Source organism: Pogoniulus pusillus, chromosome 2 (assembly GCF_015220805.1).
Source record: "Pogoniulus pusillus isolate bPogPus1 chromosome 2, bPogPus1.pri, whole genome shotgun sequence".
Taxonomy (NCBI): Eukaryota; Metazoa; Chordata; class Aves; order Piciformes; family Lybiidae; genus Pogoniulus; species Pogoniulus pusillus.
Window position 1 is genome coordinate 27,046,290 of NC_087265.1, and position 15,307 is coordinate 27,061,596.

Below are 15,307 nucleotides of genomic sequence, written 5' to 3' on the forward strand. Positions count from 1 at the left end.
GTGAAAGTTGCAATGAGAATTCATCTGGTGCAGGTGGAAAGGAGCTACACTGACTGGTGGCTTTGTCAATTTGTTGTGCTCTCTGTGGTGGACCTATGACAAGGACTTTGTCATGACCCATGACCCTTACTTCTGGTAGATATTAACCATAGTCTACTGACTGCACTGGCTGTTCATAACTGAATAAAGCGTGCACTAAGGTTTAATTGATGCTAGGCATGACTTTTACCCAGAGGCCCCTTCTTTTCCACATAGCAGAGAGAACAGTAAGTCATCAAATGCCATCTGAGTCCTCAAGCTTTCTGTTTATCCATTTTAGAAACTAAATCAATGGAGATACAGAAAATTTGCCACATTTTGCTCTTGTTTCTCTTTTCTGAGCTGCTGATCCCTGTTAACATTGCAGATTGAGTTGGTCAGGTTGCTGTGCAGAGTAGGTTCATGAGAACAGCTGATTGTTTCTGAGAAGATCTTGGCTGGGTACGTGGTTTTTACTGGAAATACATTTTTCTTGCTGTTTTTCTTGTCTTCAGTGATAATGGAGAGGAAAATAAGAGTCACAGAACTTTCAGTGCCAGTTTGGCAGCAGGCTGAATGTGACCCAGCAGTGTGCTCAGGTGGCCAAGAAGGGCAACAGCATCCTGGCCTGTTTCTCTGGTCCTGGTGATTTCACTATTCCTGAAATGACTGTCTCCCTATACTCAGCACTGATGAGGCTACATCTCAAATATTTTTCTCAGTTTTGGGCTACTTACTACAAGAAGGACATCGAGGTGCTGGAGTGTGTCTAGAGAGGGACAACGAAGCTGGAGAACCAGATCTGGCGAGGAGCAACTCAGGGAACTTGGGGTGTGTAGTCTGAAGAAAACAAGGCTGAGGGGAGACCTCAAGTTGTGCCAGGAGAGGTTTAAATTTGGTATTAGGAAAAAAATATTTACTGAAAGAGTAGAGTGGGTCAGGCATTGGAACAGTCTGCTCAGGGAGGTGGTGGAGTTACCATCCCTGGAGGTGTTCAAGAAGTGCATGGACATGAGGCTTTGGGACCTGGTTTAATGGCCACGGTGGTGTTAGGTTGATGGTTGGACTCGATGATCTTAGAGGTCTTTTCCAACCTAAACAAGTCTGTGATTCTATAGTTGCTCTTACTCAAGGAGCAGTGGGAACCTAGCACCACAAATTCCAATGTAAATGTGTCCATAGATTGGCAGGAAGATACTTTGTTTTGGTTTGATTCATGACATAAGAAATCAGGTGAGGTCTTTCTTCACAGTGCTATCTTTGACCCACTGATCTGCATCACAGGAACTCTGACACAGAGAATTCTCCTTCTAAAATACTTCCAATCCTTTCCATCCTGAAGGAGAGGTTTTCAGGCAGAATTAGTGAAATAAATCCATTAACTGTTATTTTACTGTTTTTTTGAGGGGTGGTTTTTGGTTGGTTGGTTGTTGAGTAAATATTTTTCTTTATTATTGATAGCTGGAAAATATCTAAAATGTCCCTAGAACCAGTCACTTCTTCATGGGTATAAAACTGTTAGAGAAAAGAGTTCACAGAAAACATAAAGGCTTTAATAAAGATCAAAACTAAGGCAGAATGGGTGCAGCAATAAGCTTAATTTGGAGTAATGGTTACTGTTATTTCTCTACATGGATAATACTAAACTTCAGCAAGATAGTAGGGATTTTTTAAGTGCTCCAGAATATGTTAAATCTATCAGAGACCTTGTGAGATCAATTTTTTCTTCCTCTCTGTTTTTTTATAATAAGTATCAAAAATAGCTTAATCCTAACCAAATGTAATCATTTAAAGAAGTTTCCTTTGCTGAGGGGCCTGATCTGGGCTTTAAGCTTTCACCATTATAAAATATTTGCACTTTCGAGTACATTTCAGGAAAGGGCTGGTTTATCTACAAAAATATAGTTGCTATTACCTTTGTGCTTACTGTGAACCAAATTTGGCTGGATTTTCCTTGTGGAGGAGAAATAAGAATTAGGAAGTAAGAAGCAGGAGAAATAAGAATGAAAAGTGGTCACATCCTTTGTCCCAAACTAGTAAAATTTGTGTTTATATTGTTCAAACAAAGAGTGTAGTGGCAGAAGCTTTTTCCTGATGGACCTTTAGGTTGTCTGGGATATTAGAGGGCTGGCTGCTCTGCAGTGAATGATGTGGTGTTGCTAGAAAGAGTGGAAGCAGATCCTTGAATTCTTTCTCCATTTGTAAGGAGTCATTCACAAAGGCTGAATGGTAGGCACATGTGCTCATAAGCACTCCCATCTGTTCTCCTCCTCCTGAAACCAGCCTCCTGTTTGTTTGGATTGGGACTGACTTCTTTGGGGATTGGTAGTTAGGGGTATCAGTCAGAATTAAATGCCTGTCTCCTGTAGTGAGTTCTCTTCTCTGACTGTAAGGATTGATGGTTACTTGTTCTTTTAATCTGCTCTTCTCTTTATTCCATCATCAAATGAAATTTATTCTTTGGCTAACAGAAATTGAATGGGCACAGAAGGCCATCTTGGCTGTGCTGTGAGAAGAGAGGCTGGGTCTGAAAAGAGGGAAATCACCTTTTCTTAGCCCTGCTGTTACTGCTGGAATCTAACTAAGCTGTGTCTTCCTCCTGTAGAGGAACTGAAACCACAGAGCCCATAGCTCTTTGCTGTGGCTGCCACTGATTAAATATGTCTCTTACCAACAAGAATTTGTTCATTCATCAGGACACTGGTGGAGAGTGAATCATAAGTGTGGTTGGGATAGGTGTTAAACCTCTGGTTTGGATGCTTGTCTAGTTCCCCACCCTGCCCAGGGCTGACTCATAGATTCATAGAATGCTTTAGGTTGGAAAGGACCTAGTTCATCTAGTTGCAAGCTCCCTGCCATGGGCAGAGACACCTTCCACTCATCCAACCTATCTTGAATACCCTCAGAGAGGGGGAATCCATGACTTTGCTAGGCAGCCTGTTCCAATGCCTCACCACCCTTACTGTCAAGGATTCACCAGTCTAAATCTACCCTCCTCAAGCTTAAAGCCATTGCCTCTTGTCCTGTCACTGCAAGCCCTTGTAAAAAGTCCCTCCCTAGCTTTCTTCTAGGCTCCCTTCTGGAAGGCTGCTGTAAGATCTCCCCAGAGCCTTCTCTCCTGCAGGCTGAAGAGCCCAAATTCTTGCAGCCTGTCTTCAAAGGGGAGGTACTTCATCTCTCTGATCATCTGGACACACTCCAGCAGTTCCATGTCATTCTTATGCTGGAGGCACCAGAACTGGATGCAGTGCTCAGGTGCGGTCTCACAAGAGCAAAGTAGAGGGAGAAGAAAGAAGCCTATCTACATCTAGGTTCTGGATTTCTCCTTCTGAGTGCCTGTCCATCACCATGACCAGCACTCTTTTAGAGGAGGCATTTTGTCAGAAAACAATGGTGATAGTATTTTGTACAGTGAATAACTTTGTACCTCTACCTAGGAGAGCTTTCCCACGTGGAAGCTCCTTTATTAGTAGAGGAAGTTCAAAATCATTAACTCCACTTGCTCTAAAAAAAAGAAAAGGAACATAGGAACTTAATACTTGGAAATACCTTGAACAAACCTAATTTGTCTGTCAGTCCTAGTGGTAGATTCATAGAATCATAGAATCAACCAGGTTGGAAGAGACCTCAAAGATCATCCAGTCCAACCTATCCCCCAGCCCTATCCAGCCAACTAGACCATGGCACTGAGTGCCTCCTCCAGGCTTTTCTTGAACACCTTCAGGGATGGTGCCTCCACCACCTCCCTGGGCAGCCCATTCCAATGCCAATCTCTCTCTCTGTGAAGAACTTCCTCCTAACATCCAGCCTATACTTCCCCCAGCACAACTTGTGACTGTGTCCCCTTGTTCTATTGCTGGTTGCCTGGGAGAAGAGACTGACCCCCGCCTGGCTACAATGTCCTTTCAGGTAGTTGTAGGCAGCAATGAGGTCCCCCCTGAGCCTCCTCTTCTCCAGGCTAACCAACCCCAGTTCCCTCAGCCTCTCCTCATAGAGTTTGTGTTCCAGGCCTTTCACCAGCTCTGTTGCCCATCTCTGGACACCTTCCTGCACCTCAACATCTCTCTTGAATTGAGGGGCCCAGAGATTGTTTCCATTACTTATGTTTTGGTGTACGCATTAGTGTAAAATATAGCTGTTGGTTAAATGATCAATAGGAGCCTTTGTATGCTAGATAAGGCAGAATATTTTAGCTTAGATTTTCTGTTTTGTAAATTAGATAATTGTGATTATTTTCTAGAGAGCTGTTGCTGCTTGTGAACTCCATGAGTGCAGGAGTTCACCATTGGCTTTGGTACGCTGCTGGCACTTTTGGCTTGTGGGACACAAACCTTTGCTAGTGTCTCTGAGGTTTATTTTCTGCCTCTCCTGCAGATTTTTGTCTTTTTTTTTTAAAGTTTATATTTTTATCTTGCTGGGGTGGAGAAGCAAGGCATTTACATCTGCTGCTTCTGACAGCAGGCCATTACAGAGCTGCAGGAGACATTTCTCCTTCAGTATAGAAATAGGTCACAGACTTGTGCCATAAATCCCTGTCTGTGAGCCTGTATCTGTGTGTGGTGGTCAAATGTAAGTGTGTGAGGAATATCCAACTCCCTCAAAAGGCTGCTATGCAAAGGGCATTTGGTGGTGGCACATGGCAGCTGTATAGCTCAGAAAGAGCAGTGGGTGTTGGGATTTTGGGGTTGTAATCAGGCTTCTTTATACATAGCAAGATGGTTGCCTGCATGACGATACTGTCAAAAGAAACTCTTGCTGGTTTGTTGGTGTCTGTGGGCTTTAAAAAGCAAACTAACTTCACAAAGATATTGTCTCCCTGGTGTGTGTATTTTACATTTGTGGATCTGTATTTTGTCAATTTGAGCAGATTGAACATTCTCCTGATTTCCCTCTTTGCTCTCCTCCCTTGTGAAGCAGTGTGACTAGTACCTGCTGACAGCAAGCAGTAGTTTCTACTTCAGGAGTGTTTCATTCATGGGTGGGCAATACAGAGATGAGTGCACAGAGGATCAGGTCTGAGTTTAGGTTTCTCTTTAGCATAATTAATGCTACAGGAAAAAAAGCCCTAAACAAACAAAACCCCCAAGAACCATTTCAGATTACCATTGTATTTGAATACTTATGCCTTTCATTATTTTAATTGACATTTTTAATTAGATTGGAAGCAAAACTCCATTGGATATAGTGAGTAAATTAAAAATGATTGCATGTTGCGTATTTTCCTTGTTCTTTAACGTTCTCAGTATTTGCAAACTCTTGTATTCACACTGGTAAAGCCTGAAGAAGAAGTCACAGCTCTTTAGCATGCTGCATACTTCGAACAACTGCATGTGTGCCGCTTTTGGTTTCTGCTGGGTTTTCCTCTTACTGTGGCTTACAGGGTCAAGCTTGTCTAGAAAATCTGTGGCTTTCCCTTGGTCAGTCTTAAGAGCTGTGAGTCATAGTGCACGTACCTGACTGGCATGACACTGTCCTGAATGTTCAAGTCACTTTGCATTTGGTAATGTGAAATGGAACCAACACTTGTCTGTTTTCTGGAAGTTTGTGGCCAGTTCCAAAGTGGTTCAGTGAAGAAATGTAAATGACACGTCTTGAAGTGAGTCTGAATTTAAGAAGCATTTGTGTGTGTTTCTCAGTAGTGGCACAAATGAGAGGAGAGGAGCCAAAATACCATCAAAACCCCCACATTTCTAAAATTAACCATGGCTGTATTTCACCAGCACTCAAATTTTCTAGCTTCAGAGGGAAGCTTCAAGAATGATAATCTCTCTAAGTAAAACTCTTCCCATACTGTAGACACAAGGGTATGAAGTCCTGCAAAACTTTCCCTGGGGAAGAGGGTCCTTTAAAGCAAGGCTTTCCAGAAATTCTGAGGTAGAATTTCTGGCCAGAAAGTAACATGATACATTTGAGTCAAGTGCAAAAGTTACAGACCCAGATAATCTGCCCTGACTGACAAGGAAATGGGACTTCTGCATTCTGTTAAGTGACCACCATGTTACACTGGCTGGTCATGGGTGGATTCTCTCTCTCTCATTTGGACCTGTCCTGCTTCGTGTAAATGCTCACTGAGCAAGACTCACTGACTATGACACTTGTATGGCTTCATATGAAACCATCCTCCATGCTCTGGAAGAGGTCCAACAGAAGATTAGTGTCCCATGTGAGAACAGCTGGTGGCCTGGAGGTCTGCTTGAGTTTTGAGATGTAGATATGTTTAAAGACAAAGGTTGTTCTCTTACATGCCAGGTAAGTGTCCTGTTTGTGTGGTGGTGACTGCTTCAGTAGGGTATTGGTAATTTAAACTTTGTACTGCAAGAGCTGCATGGAACTACTGATTAATTTTGTCAGACTCTCTGCACCCAAGCTCTTGCAAAACAGCTGCTTGCTTATCTCATTTTAACTCCCTCCGTAAGTCTATGAATGTGAATGAAATTGATGTAAACATTGATTACTCTATTTTTTAAAGGCTGATTTTAGGAAAACAGACAGTGGATTAAGGGTGTGTATTGGTTGTAACCTGATCAAATGAAAACAATGAGATCATTTGTATTTAGAAGTATGGAGAGAACTTAGAGGTTTGCTTATGCCCCTGGGTTTGTGTTTGTGCCAATCCACCACTGAATTATTCAATCGAGATATAAACGTGTGCTTTCCTGGTACAAAGTCATACAGAGGTTCATTTTACCACTTGTTTCTATCTCATCGGAGACAGTGGAGGAAAGGCTTCAATCTCGTGCTCGCTACTTGCTGGAAAAGCCTTTATTGGAAAGAAGCTGCTGCTGCAGTTTTCCGCAGCAGAGACAATGATCTGTTGCATTATATACATTGCAATTGATCAGGTTAAACGAGGCTCAAAGTGACATCCTAGCTGATATATTTGTATTCAGGTCTGAAAGTGGCATTAGAAATTGTCGCTACTTGCACTTGAGTGACCTTATAAGTGATAAGCTGCACTGATGTGTAATTACTGGAAAAGAGCAGTGTTCAGATGCTTCTTTTGTCTTAATTGTCTGCTGAGCAGCTCTTTACGGGTGTGAAAACTTCCTAGTCCTGTTCGCTTAATCACCTTTCACAAGAGATTCTACAGACAGATCTAATGCTCTGCCATCCTACAGCTGGCGTGAGCAGCACCAGACTGCAGAAGTCCATTAGCAGTGCTGGGGGAAGTGCGTTGGAATGTTGAGGTTGCTTTCCCCAGTAAAGCTCCCCAAGAAGAGTGACTTTCACTTCAGCAGTAGTGAGATCAAACCTGTGGCAGAGCAGATGGCCGTGCCTAGAGGTGTGGGGTTCTTGTACAGGATCATGTGCTCTCTTTCTTCTCTTTCTCTCTTGGGATCTCATCCTTTCCCTGCCTTGAAGTTTCTCCTGACACCTGCCTTTTACAGTGTAGCTTAAAACTTTTTTGCATGGTTCAAGTATTAGCTCCTTTGCTGCCTAATTTTAAATTGCTGAGGTGCTCCATGAAGCTTCTTTATTTTCATGCCAGTGCTGAATTTTAAAATATATTGTACTCTGTAAGGACAATCCTATAAAGTATCCCTACTCATTAACTGGCATATTTAAGCCAGAAAAAAAAATCAAAATAGAGGGGACACCCCCTGTGCCCTCCCATCCTGCCATATAATCCTGTATTATAACCACAGAATAAAATCAAGCATTAAATCCTCTTATCCCTGTAAATACCCTTACTGTACAAACAAAATAAAACTGTAAGGACTGTAAAAGTTATTAATCTTCATCTCTTCATCCAGAGCTGGAAAGAGAAGCCAGTCTAGAATGGTAGCCTTGGAGTGCAATCCGTTTGTAACAACAGAGTTGAATAAATGACATGTTTTATCTTGCTTTGTCTACATCTCTCTGTCTAAGCATTTGAGTTCCTGTAAGAGGACTTTACAAAATAATTACATACAGTGTTATGGGAAGTGAAGGGATCATGCTGGGAATTTCCAAGAGGCAGGAGTAAGGATATCCTTGCCTTTTAAAAGGCAATAATCTAACCAGAGAGAAGAGCAGGCACCCAATTTCACTAGCAGTGTCTCTACACCATTCTGGCAGCCACCTAAGATCTGTGGATAATCAGTTTATAGACACATAATCAGCTAAAAGACATAATTCCACCAACACAAGACCTTAGGAATAAGATATGCTGGGACATGCTCCAGTCAGCCACCATAAACTATTAGTAATTCATCCTTATGTGCCTGTCTTCAGTGGAATGCATTGGCTAGCTTCTAGGTCTGGATTTAAGCTTCCATGGCTGTCAGGGCAAATGGCTTAGAGTGATAAATTCACCTTTTTAAAACCAGATGCAACTGTGGGTGACTTCTTACTAGTATATTCCAAGATGGAAGCATTGGAAAGCAGGGCTCCCAAGGACACACTGGTTTGTGTGCTTATATCACATATGTGTAGTTTGCCATAAATGCATTCTTAGAACCACTGGGGAGAGTGGAGAATTGCTTGGTAACTTGGTGCTTCTCACCTCTGTGCACGATGGTCGTCCTTCAGGTGACTCAGTTTTAATTGTTATGCAGAGGTGCTTGACAAAGGCTTATTTAAAAATTATTAGTGCTGTGTCTTTAATCTTCTTGCTCTCCTTTGTAATTTCTCTTCCTGTCTGCACTGCTCTATATCTGAGAGCTACCAGGTTTGCCATCATGTTCTTGTTTATGCTTGACTTTCTAATGGAGACATTCAGCCTTATGAGTAATAAGTTCATTAAGCCTAGTCTGCCTCAGCCTAAGCTGCTTTAACTCTAAGTCGTGGCGATGGCTTTTGTGGGGGGCTCTCCAATCCCACAGGTTGTTCCTTTAGAGCCTTATTTTTGTCAGTTTTCTGTGTGGGTCCATTTCATCTACTGGAAAGGCAGTTATCTGCCTTCTTCCAGCAGACACTCGGAGGCTTCCGACAGGGTAAAGGAAGCATTTCTTTGTTAAGATTTTCATCCTGGAATTTCATTAGGTGATGATAGATGTAATTACAAGTGACTAAATGAGTCTGCTATTCTGGCCTTATAGACTCAGAGTAAAGGCCAGTGTTAGGCAGGTAGAGAAACAGCCTTAATGCTTTGGTCCTGACATTTTACCAGGCACAAAATGGTTGATGAGGTGCTTGACATGAGCTGGCAATGGTCACTGGCAGCTCAGAAGGCCAACCCTATCCTGGGCTGCATCAAAAGATGGTGTGGCCAGCCTGTCAAGGGAGATGATTCTGCCTCTACTCTGCTCTTGTGAGACCTCACCTACAATAGTGTGTCTGGTTCTGGAGCTCCCACACAAGAAGGACCTGGATCAGTTGGAAAGAGTCCAGAGGAAGGTCACAAAGATGATCAGAGTGCTGGAGTACCTTTCCTGTGACGACAATGGATCAGGCTGTTGAGCTTTCAAAGCCAGCAGCTTCTTACTGATGCACCAGATACAGCTAAGTGCATAAAGCCTTTTGGCACATTGGTGGAAAGGGAAGAGGGAGACTTGGTATCTAGCACCCAGAAGACTGGATTTTTTGTTTCTCAGTTATTCCACTATGACAGCCCAAACTTGACCTCCTTTGACATACCAGGATGGTTTGTCCATCCAGGGTATTACTTGAAGTATGTGCAAATTAAAACCTATTTTTCTGTAGCTGTGCTGATTGATTTCCTTTTCTTGTTCTCCCCCAACAGCCATGCAGAGATGTGGGGGTGCTAAGGGACATGGTTTAGCAGCAGCTTTGGTAGTTAGACAATGGTTGGACTCTGTCTTAAAAGTCTTTCCTGTGAAAACAATTCTGTGTTATTGTGTGACAGACTAAGCAAGTTGGAGTTGTTCAGCTTGGAGAAGAGAAGGTTTCAGGGAGACCTTATAATGTCCTTCCAGTACCTGAAGGGGCCTACAGGAGAGCTGGAGAGGGACTTTATATAAGGGCCTGTGGTGACCAGACAAGGAGTAATGGTTTTAAAACAGAGCAGAGTAGATTTAGATTGGACAGTAGGAAGAAGTTATTTACAGTGAGAGTGATGAGACACTGGAATGGGTTGCCCAGAGAGCTCATGGACATCTCATCCCTGGAAGTGTTTAAGACCAGACTGGATGAGGCAACTCAGTTTAGTGGGAGGTGTCTGTCTATGGCAACAGGGTTGGAGCTAGATGATCTTTAAGATCCCTTCCAACTCAAGTCATTTTATGATGAAAACAGGCAACACTGCTGCTTAATTTTCTAGCTTTTCCATAAGATTCAGATCCGTGTCCATGTTTAATAAGAGATTTCTGATACCTTAGGCATTGTTAATGTGAGCTTGTATTCCAGTTGGATTCTTTGATGGATTTATCCTTGATACCAGATGTGAAGATAATTTGGTGCACCAAAAGTTCAGACATACAGCAGAGTTTAAGAATGCTATCATCTTGTAGCATAGGTACATAGACTTCCATTTGTCTCTTTGAGTTCATGTGCTGCTGTGGAGTGGTGCTAATTCATGGATTCTCCTTGTAGAGAGGGAGAATTCCCTGGGTTTAAGCCTTAAAATGCTTTGAGATCCATTGAAGTTAAGAGAACCATATTAAATCATGATGCATGTTCCTAGATGTTTGTAATAGTTGTGGTTTAGAAGACTGTCATTGCAGGAACAGGTTCTACTTTGATGAACTCTAAAGATACAGTGTGAGTGACTCACAGCTTGGATAGAATTATTCTCAGCACTAATTACATGTCAGAATTAACCAAAATGCTATATTGGACATGGCTTGCTTATCATTATCTGTGTAAGCATGAAACTGCTCTTTTCCCAGTGTAAACTCCACAAATCCTTCCTTTTGAGGGCTCCTTTCCTACCCCTGCAAGTCCTGTGATGATTTCAGGGAAACTTTATCAGGGTGAGGATGTTCACATCAAGCCTTTATGCTAGTTTTATAATTTCAACCTACAGAGAAAAATGTGAAAATACTTTGCAGAAAAGGTTGTAAAGTATTTGTCCCTTAGTGCAAACATCTGAGGATGAATTCTGTCTTTGATGAGTTATGGTCCATAAGAACTTGCCCTGTCTCATGCAAAGATGTTTTAAAACTGTTTTGTTTTGTTTTGTTTTTCCTCAGCTTTTGGAAAAAAACAACTTGTTTGAGGAATCCGATTCCACAGCCACAAAAAGTCCTTTGCACTTAGCTGTAAGTATAAGACAAGTGTCTGATTAGTATCTCCCAAAAATAATTCCTTAATCTCTGTCTTTGAAGAAAGTTTAATCAAGGACTTGTTTTGAAAAAAAAAGGGAAGGGCAGTGTAGGCTTAGATGTAACAAAAGCAGGTTCTGGAGTGGAATCATAGAATCATGGAGTTGTCCAAGTTTGTATTTGCAGAAAATCCTGTTTTGAGAATTGCTTTCACTTAGGGACCAGTAGATGTGTTGAATTTAGCACCTGGTTGGGTGAAGATCCATGTGACCCCTGACCAACATTGCTGCAGTGAAGCAGACGCTGCTCTGAAAGATACTGTAGAGTGTGAAAAATGGATTATTGGTTCACCTCTGCTGAATTGGCAAATGATTGCCTGAAATTCTTCACTTTGGATTGGATTAGAAAGGTAGATGAAAGCAACAATCAATCACAATTTCAGTCCCTAAACCTCCTTCTGTTGACAGAGTCACAAGGAATCAAGAAGACTGATTTCTGCTGTGTTTAGGAGGTTGTGACAGTGATGGATTTTATCCACATTCTGTGTGCAAGCCTTTTGAAGACAAGAGTTGTGTTCTTCACATGACACCTTTCATATTTCTAGGCCTATAATGGTCACCATCAAGCCTTGGAGGTACTTCTCCAATCTCTGGTAGACCTGGATGTTAAGGACGAGAAAGGACGCACTGCTTTGGACCTGGCTGCATTCAAAGGGCATGTGGAATGCGTGGAAGCTCTCATCAGCCAAGGTGCTTCTGTCACTGTAAAGGACAACATCACCAAAAGGACCCCTCTACACGCTTCAGGTGAGTGTGAGCTTGTGTTACACCTGTGATACAAACCCTATGACAAGGGAGCAGTCTCCTTCAACTACCTACTACCCCTGTGTACGTCTCTTCTAGATGAAAAAAGGAGATTTTGACCTGTTCTGAGGACTGATGCTTGTTTGCTGAGGTCCTACATCTAGTGAACCCTTTGTCTTTCATTTCTTTCTTTGGGTTTTTTTTTCTCTATGGCTGTGGTTCAGTCCTCCCTCATGCAGAATCCCATCATTTCCCACACAACCACTGCTCTGCCCTTACCTGCTTGCCTCTACGTTACCTTCCCTCTCTCTTACCACCTGTGCATTACATTGGGTGATGATTCCCTTGTAAGATCTTCTCTCCCTCAACTACAAGACTAGGATCAGAGAGAGCACTCGCCTTAGTGCTGCTCCTGTGGAAGAAAGGTTGAGAATACAGGTGGACTGCGTCTGGTGGTGAAATTATTCTTGTCCCCCAAGCATTCAGCCCTTTGCTGTGGCCACACTAACCCTAGCTTCTCTTGAGCTAGCTTGTCAACTTGCTCTGCTGGGCTTCTGCTCCATCCCTCATATGCAGTGTGCATAATTAACTGGAAAATGTCGAATTTGTCACTTATTTAAACACTGGTACTTAAGATGTTGCTGTCAGGTAAACAGAAAAGGGTGTCAGGGGGAAGGTCGCTCCTCTGGCAACCCGAGGGGCTCAGTACAGCAGAGCAGTGACCTCTAGTGGGAAGTAAAATTAATACCTCAGTGAATAACAATTATTTTGGGGGGCAGACTTCATTATCTTTCTGTTTCTATTTTAATATTAAAATGCACATATAAGAACCAAACACTTTACTCCCCTCAGTAAACTAATGTTACAGAAGTGTGCTGCCACAGTCTACACACAGGAGTTCCAGACCAGAATTGAGTGAGAAGGGAGTTGAGTTGCTTTTGATAAACCACACAATATTAAATCCAGTTGATCCCTGCCATGTTCAAACTGTTAGCTTAATTCGTTTAAATCAGGATCAGTGCCACTCCTAAACGGGAGCTGTGTTGGTCAAGAGCTTTCCTATCACAGAATGGTAGGGATTGGAAGTGACCTCAAAAGACCATCCAGTGCAACCCCCTGACAGTGCAGGATTACCTAGGGCAGGTCCCACAAGAACACATCCAGACAGGTTGGGAATGTCTCCAGAGAAGAAGACTCCACAACCCCTCTGGGCAGCCTGCTCCAGGGCTCTGCTGCCCTCACAGGGAAAAAGTCTTTCCTTATGTTCACATGGAACCTCCTCTGCTCCAGCTTGCACCCATTGCCCCTTGTCTTATCACTGGACATCACTGAGCAGAGCCTGGCTCTGTGCTCCTGACACTGCCTTGCGCATCTTTATAAACATGACTGAGGTCATTCCTCAGGCTCCTCTTTTCCAGGCTAAAGAGCCCCAGCTCCCTCAGCCTTTCCTCACAAGGGAGAAGTTCCACTGCCTTCAGCATCTTTGTGGCACTGTGCTAGATTGTTTCAAGCGGTTTCCTGAGGTCTTTCTTGTATGGAGAGGCCCAGAACTGGACACAATATTCCCAATGTGGCCTCAGCAGGAAAGAGTAGAGAGGGAGGAGAACCCCTCTGGACCTACTAACCACAGCTTTTCTAATCCACCCCAGGATGCCTTTGGCCTTGGCCACAAGGGCACATTGCTGGCTCATGGGCATCCTTCTGTCCACCAGGACTCCCAGATTCCTCTCCTCTGTCACATCAAACAGTTTGGGGTCAGGTGATGATCAAGGTGCAACTTTGACTGGTACATCATCACTGCTGCAATGATTTTGCAATAATTTAAAACTTTTAGTATTGATTTCCTGTTGTCACAGCTAAGTTCTGAGGGTTCTGCGATGCCAACAAAAGGCAACAGTAACACAGCTGTGATTCTGTCACCAGCTCTGACTTAAAATGAATTCATTGAGTAGATTAGTTGAACAGAACTCGGTAGATGTGTTGAATGGAGGGTGTAATTTTAATACACTCAGTGCTTACCTTCATACAAATTCTGATTGTGGATTTTTTCCCCCTATTTTACTTTATTTTTTAACTTGCTCCCATCATTGTAGTATGAGACTTGCCCACATCAAACCAGCAGGAAGAGTCATGTAGACTTTTCTGGTCTGTGTGATACTTTCTGCTGGTGGAGGCCTCATACCTGGAGGTTTTTAAAGTCAGGCTGGATGTGGCTCTGAGCAATCTGATCTAGTGTCATGAGTCCCTGCTGATGGTAAGGGGGTAGAAATGGAGGTGATCTTCTAAGTCCCTTCCAACTCTGACATTAGGAAGAAGTTCTTCACAGAAAAAGTGACTGGACGTCGGAATGAGCTGCCTAAGGAGGTAGTGGAGTCACTGTCTCTGGAGGTGTTTAAAAGGAGACTGGATGTGGCACTTGGTGCCATGGTTTAGTTCATTAGAAAGGTGTTAGGTGATAGGTTGGACTCAATGATCTTAGAGGTCTTTTCCAACCTGGTTAATTCTGTAAATCCTGTGAAATCCTGGGCAGAGGAATGAGACACTAAAGATAATGTATAACTGTAAGCAGAAAGGAAAATATTGCCCAGGCAGGCTGAATACTTCAGCTCTTAGTAAAGGAAATGTATCACTGCTTGCCTACACTTTCCAGTGTGAGGGAAGTGCACTTTGGGTAAACAGACACAAAGACAATGTTTAGAACCTTCCACTCAGGAGCTCTGCAGAGTTCTGTGGAAATGAACTCTGGAGTAAAGCTTCTATCTTCAAGCAGGATAAAAAAGCCACCTGCAGTCTGGTGATTTTTATTTCACTGTGTGTGGTGCTGCCACAGTACTCGGTGAACTTTATTCGCAGTGCAGGTGTGAGGCACCTCTTCATGCTTTGGGAAATCAAACAGTTCTCTCTGAATCAATCCTTGGAGTGACAGCATGCATGCATGCTCCCAGAAGGGAATGCTGGCACATGCGATACTGGAAGGAGACAAGGAGGTGCTTGTGCCCATCGCCTTAGTCATGGTTGCCTTCATTCCTTTTAATGGCACAAAGCATAGCTGCTGAGCCCAACAGCTGAGGAGACCTGAAGGGCTGGAGTGGATTGCAGGATCCCGCAGAGATGTGTGCAGTGAAGGGATTTGTAACTTCAGCAGAGAAATCACTTAATGAAGTACTTCTTTCTTTTGTCTGACCCCTTCAGGGAACAGACTTCCTCTGTCCTCGTAATATGGAGAAGTTTGATTAGCCTGAGTGATGTGTTCCCTGTATAATTTTATTGCTACCTGTCTTTCTTCTGACTGGTTTGTGGAATCCTTTGAAAATGTTCCTTTGGTGCCAGTGTTAGAGCTCT

General features: G+C 43.0%; 1 protein-coding gene across 12 annotated transcripts in view; it reads left to right on the forward strand.

The window, feature by feature from the left end:
- ANKRD44 (ankyrin repeat domain 44) overlaps window positions 1–15,307 on the forward strand; it is a 153,123-nt gene that overhangs the window by 118,630 nt on the left and 19,186 nt on the right. For 8 of the 12 annotated variants that reach the window (XR_010305603.1, XM_064158627.1, XM_064158686.1 and 5 more), the window contains exons 17-19: window positions 5,176–5,202; window positions 11,091–11,159; window positions 11,767–11,968. Coding sequence is in view for 11 of the 12 variants with exons in the window: in XM_064158627.1 (XP_064014697.1) it covers window positions 5,176–5,202; window positions 11,091–11,159; window positions 11,767–11,968 (298 nt within the window). In the remaining variant the exon portion in view is untranslated. The remainder of the gene's footprint in view (window positions 1–5,175; window positions 5,203–11,090; window positions 11,160–11,766; window positions 11,969–15,307) is intronic. The other 4 variants (XM_064158655.1, XM_064158665.1, XM_064158679.1 and 1 more) reach the window with 1 other exon arrangement.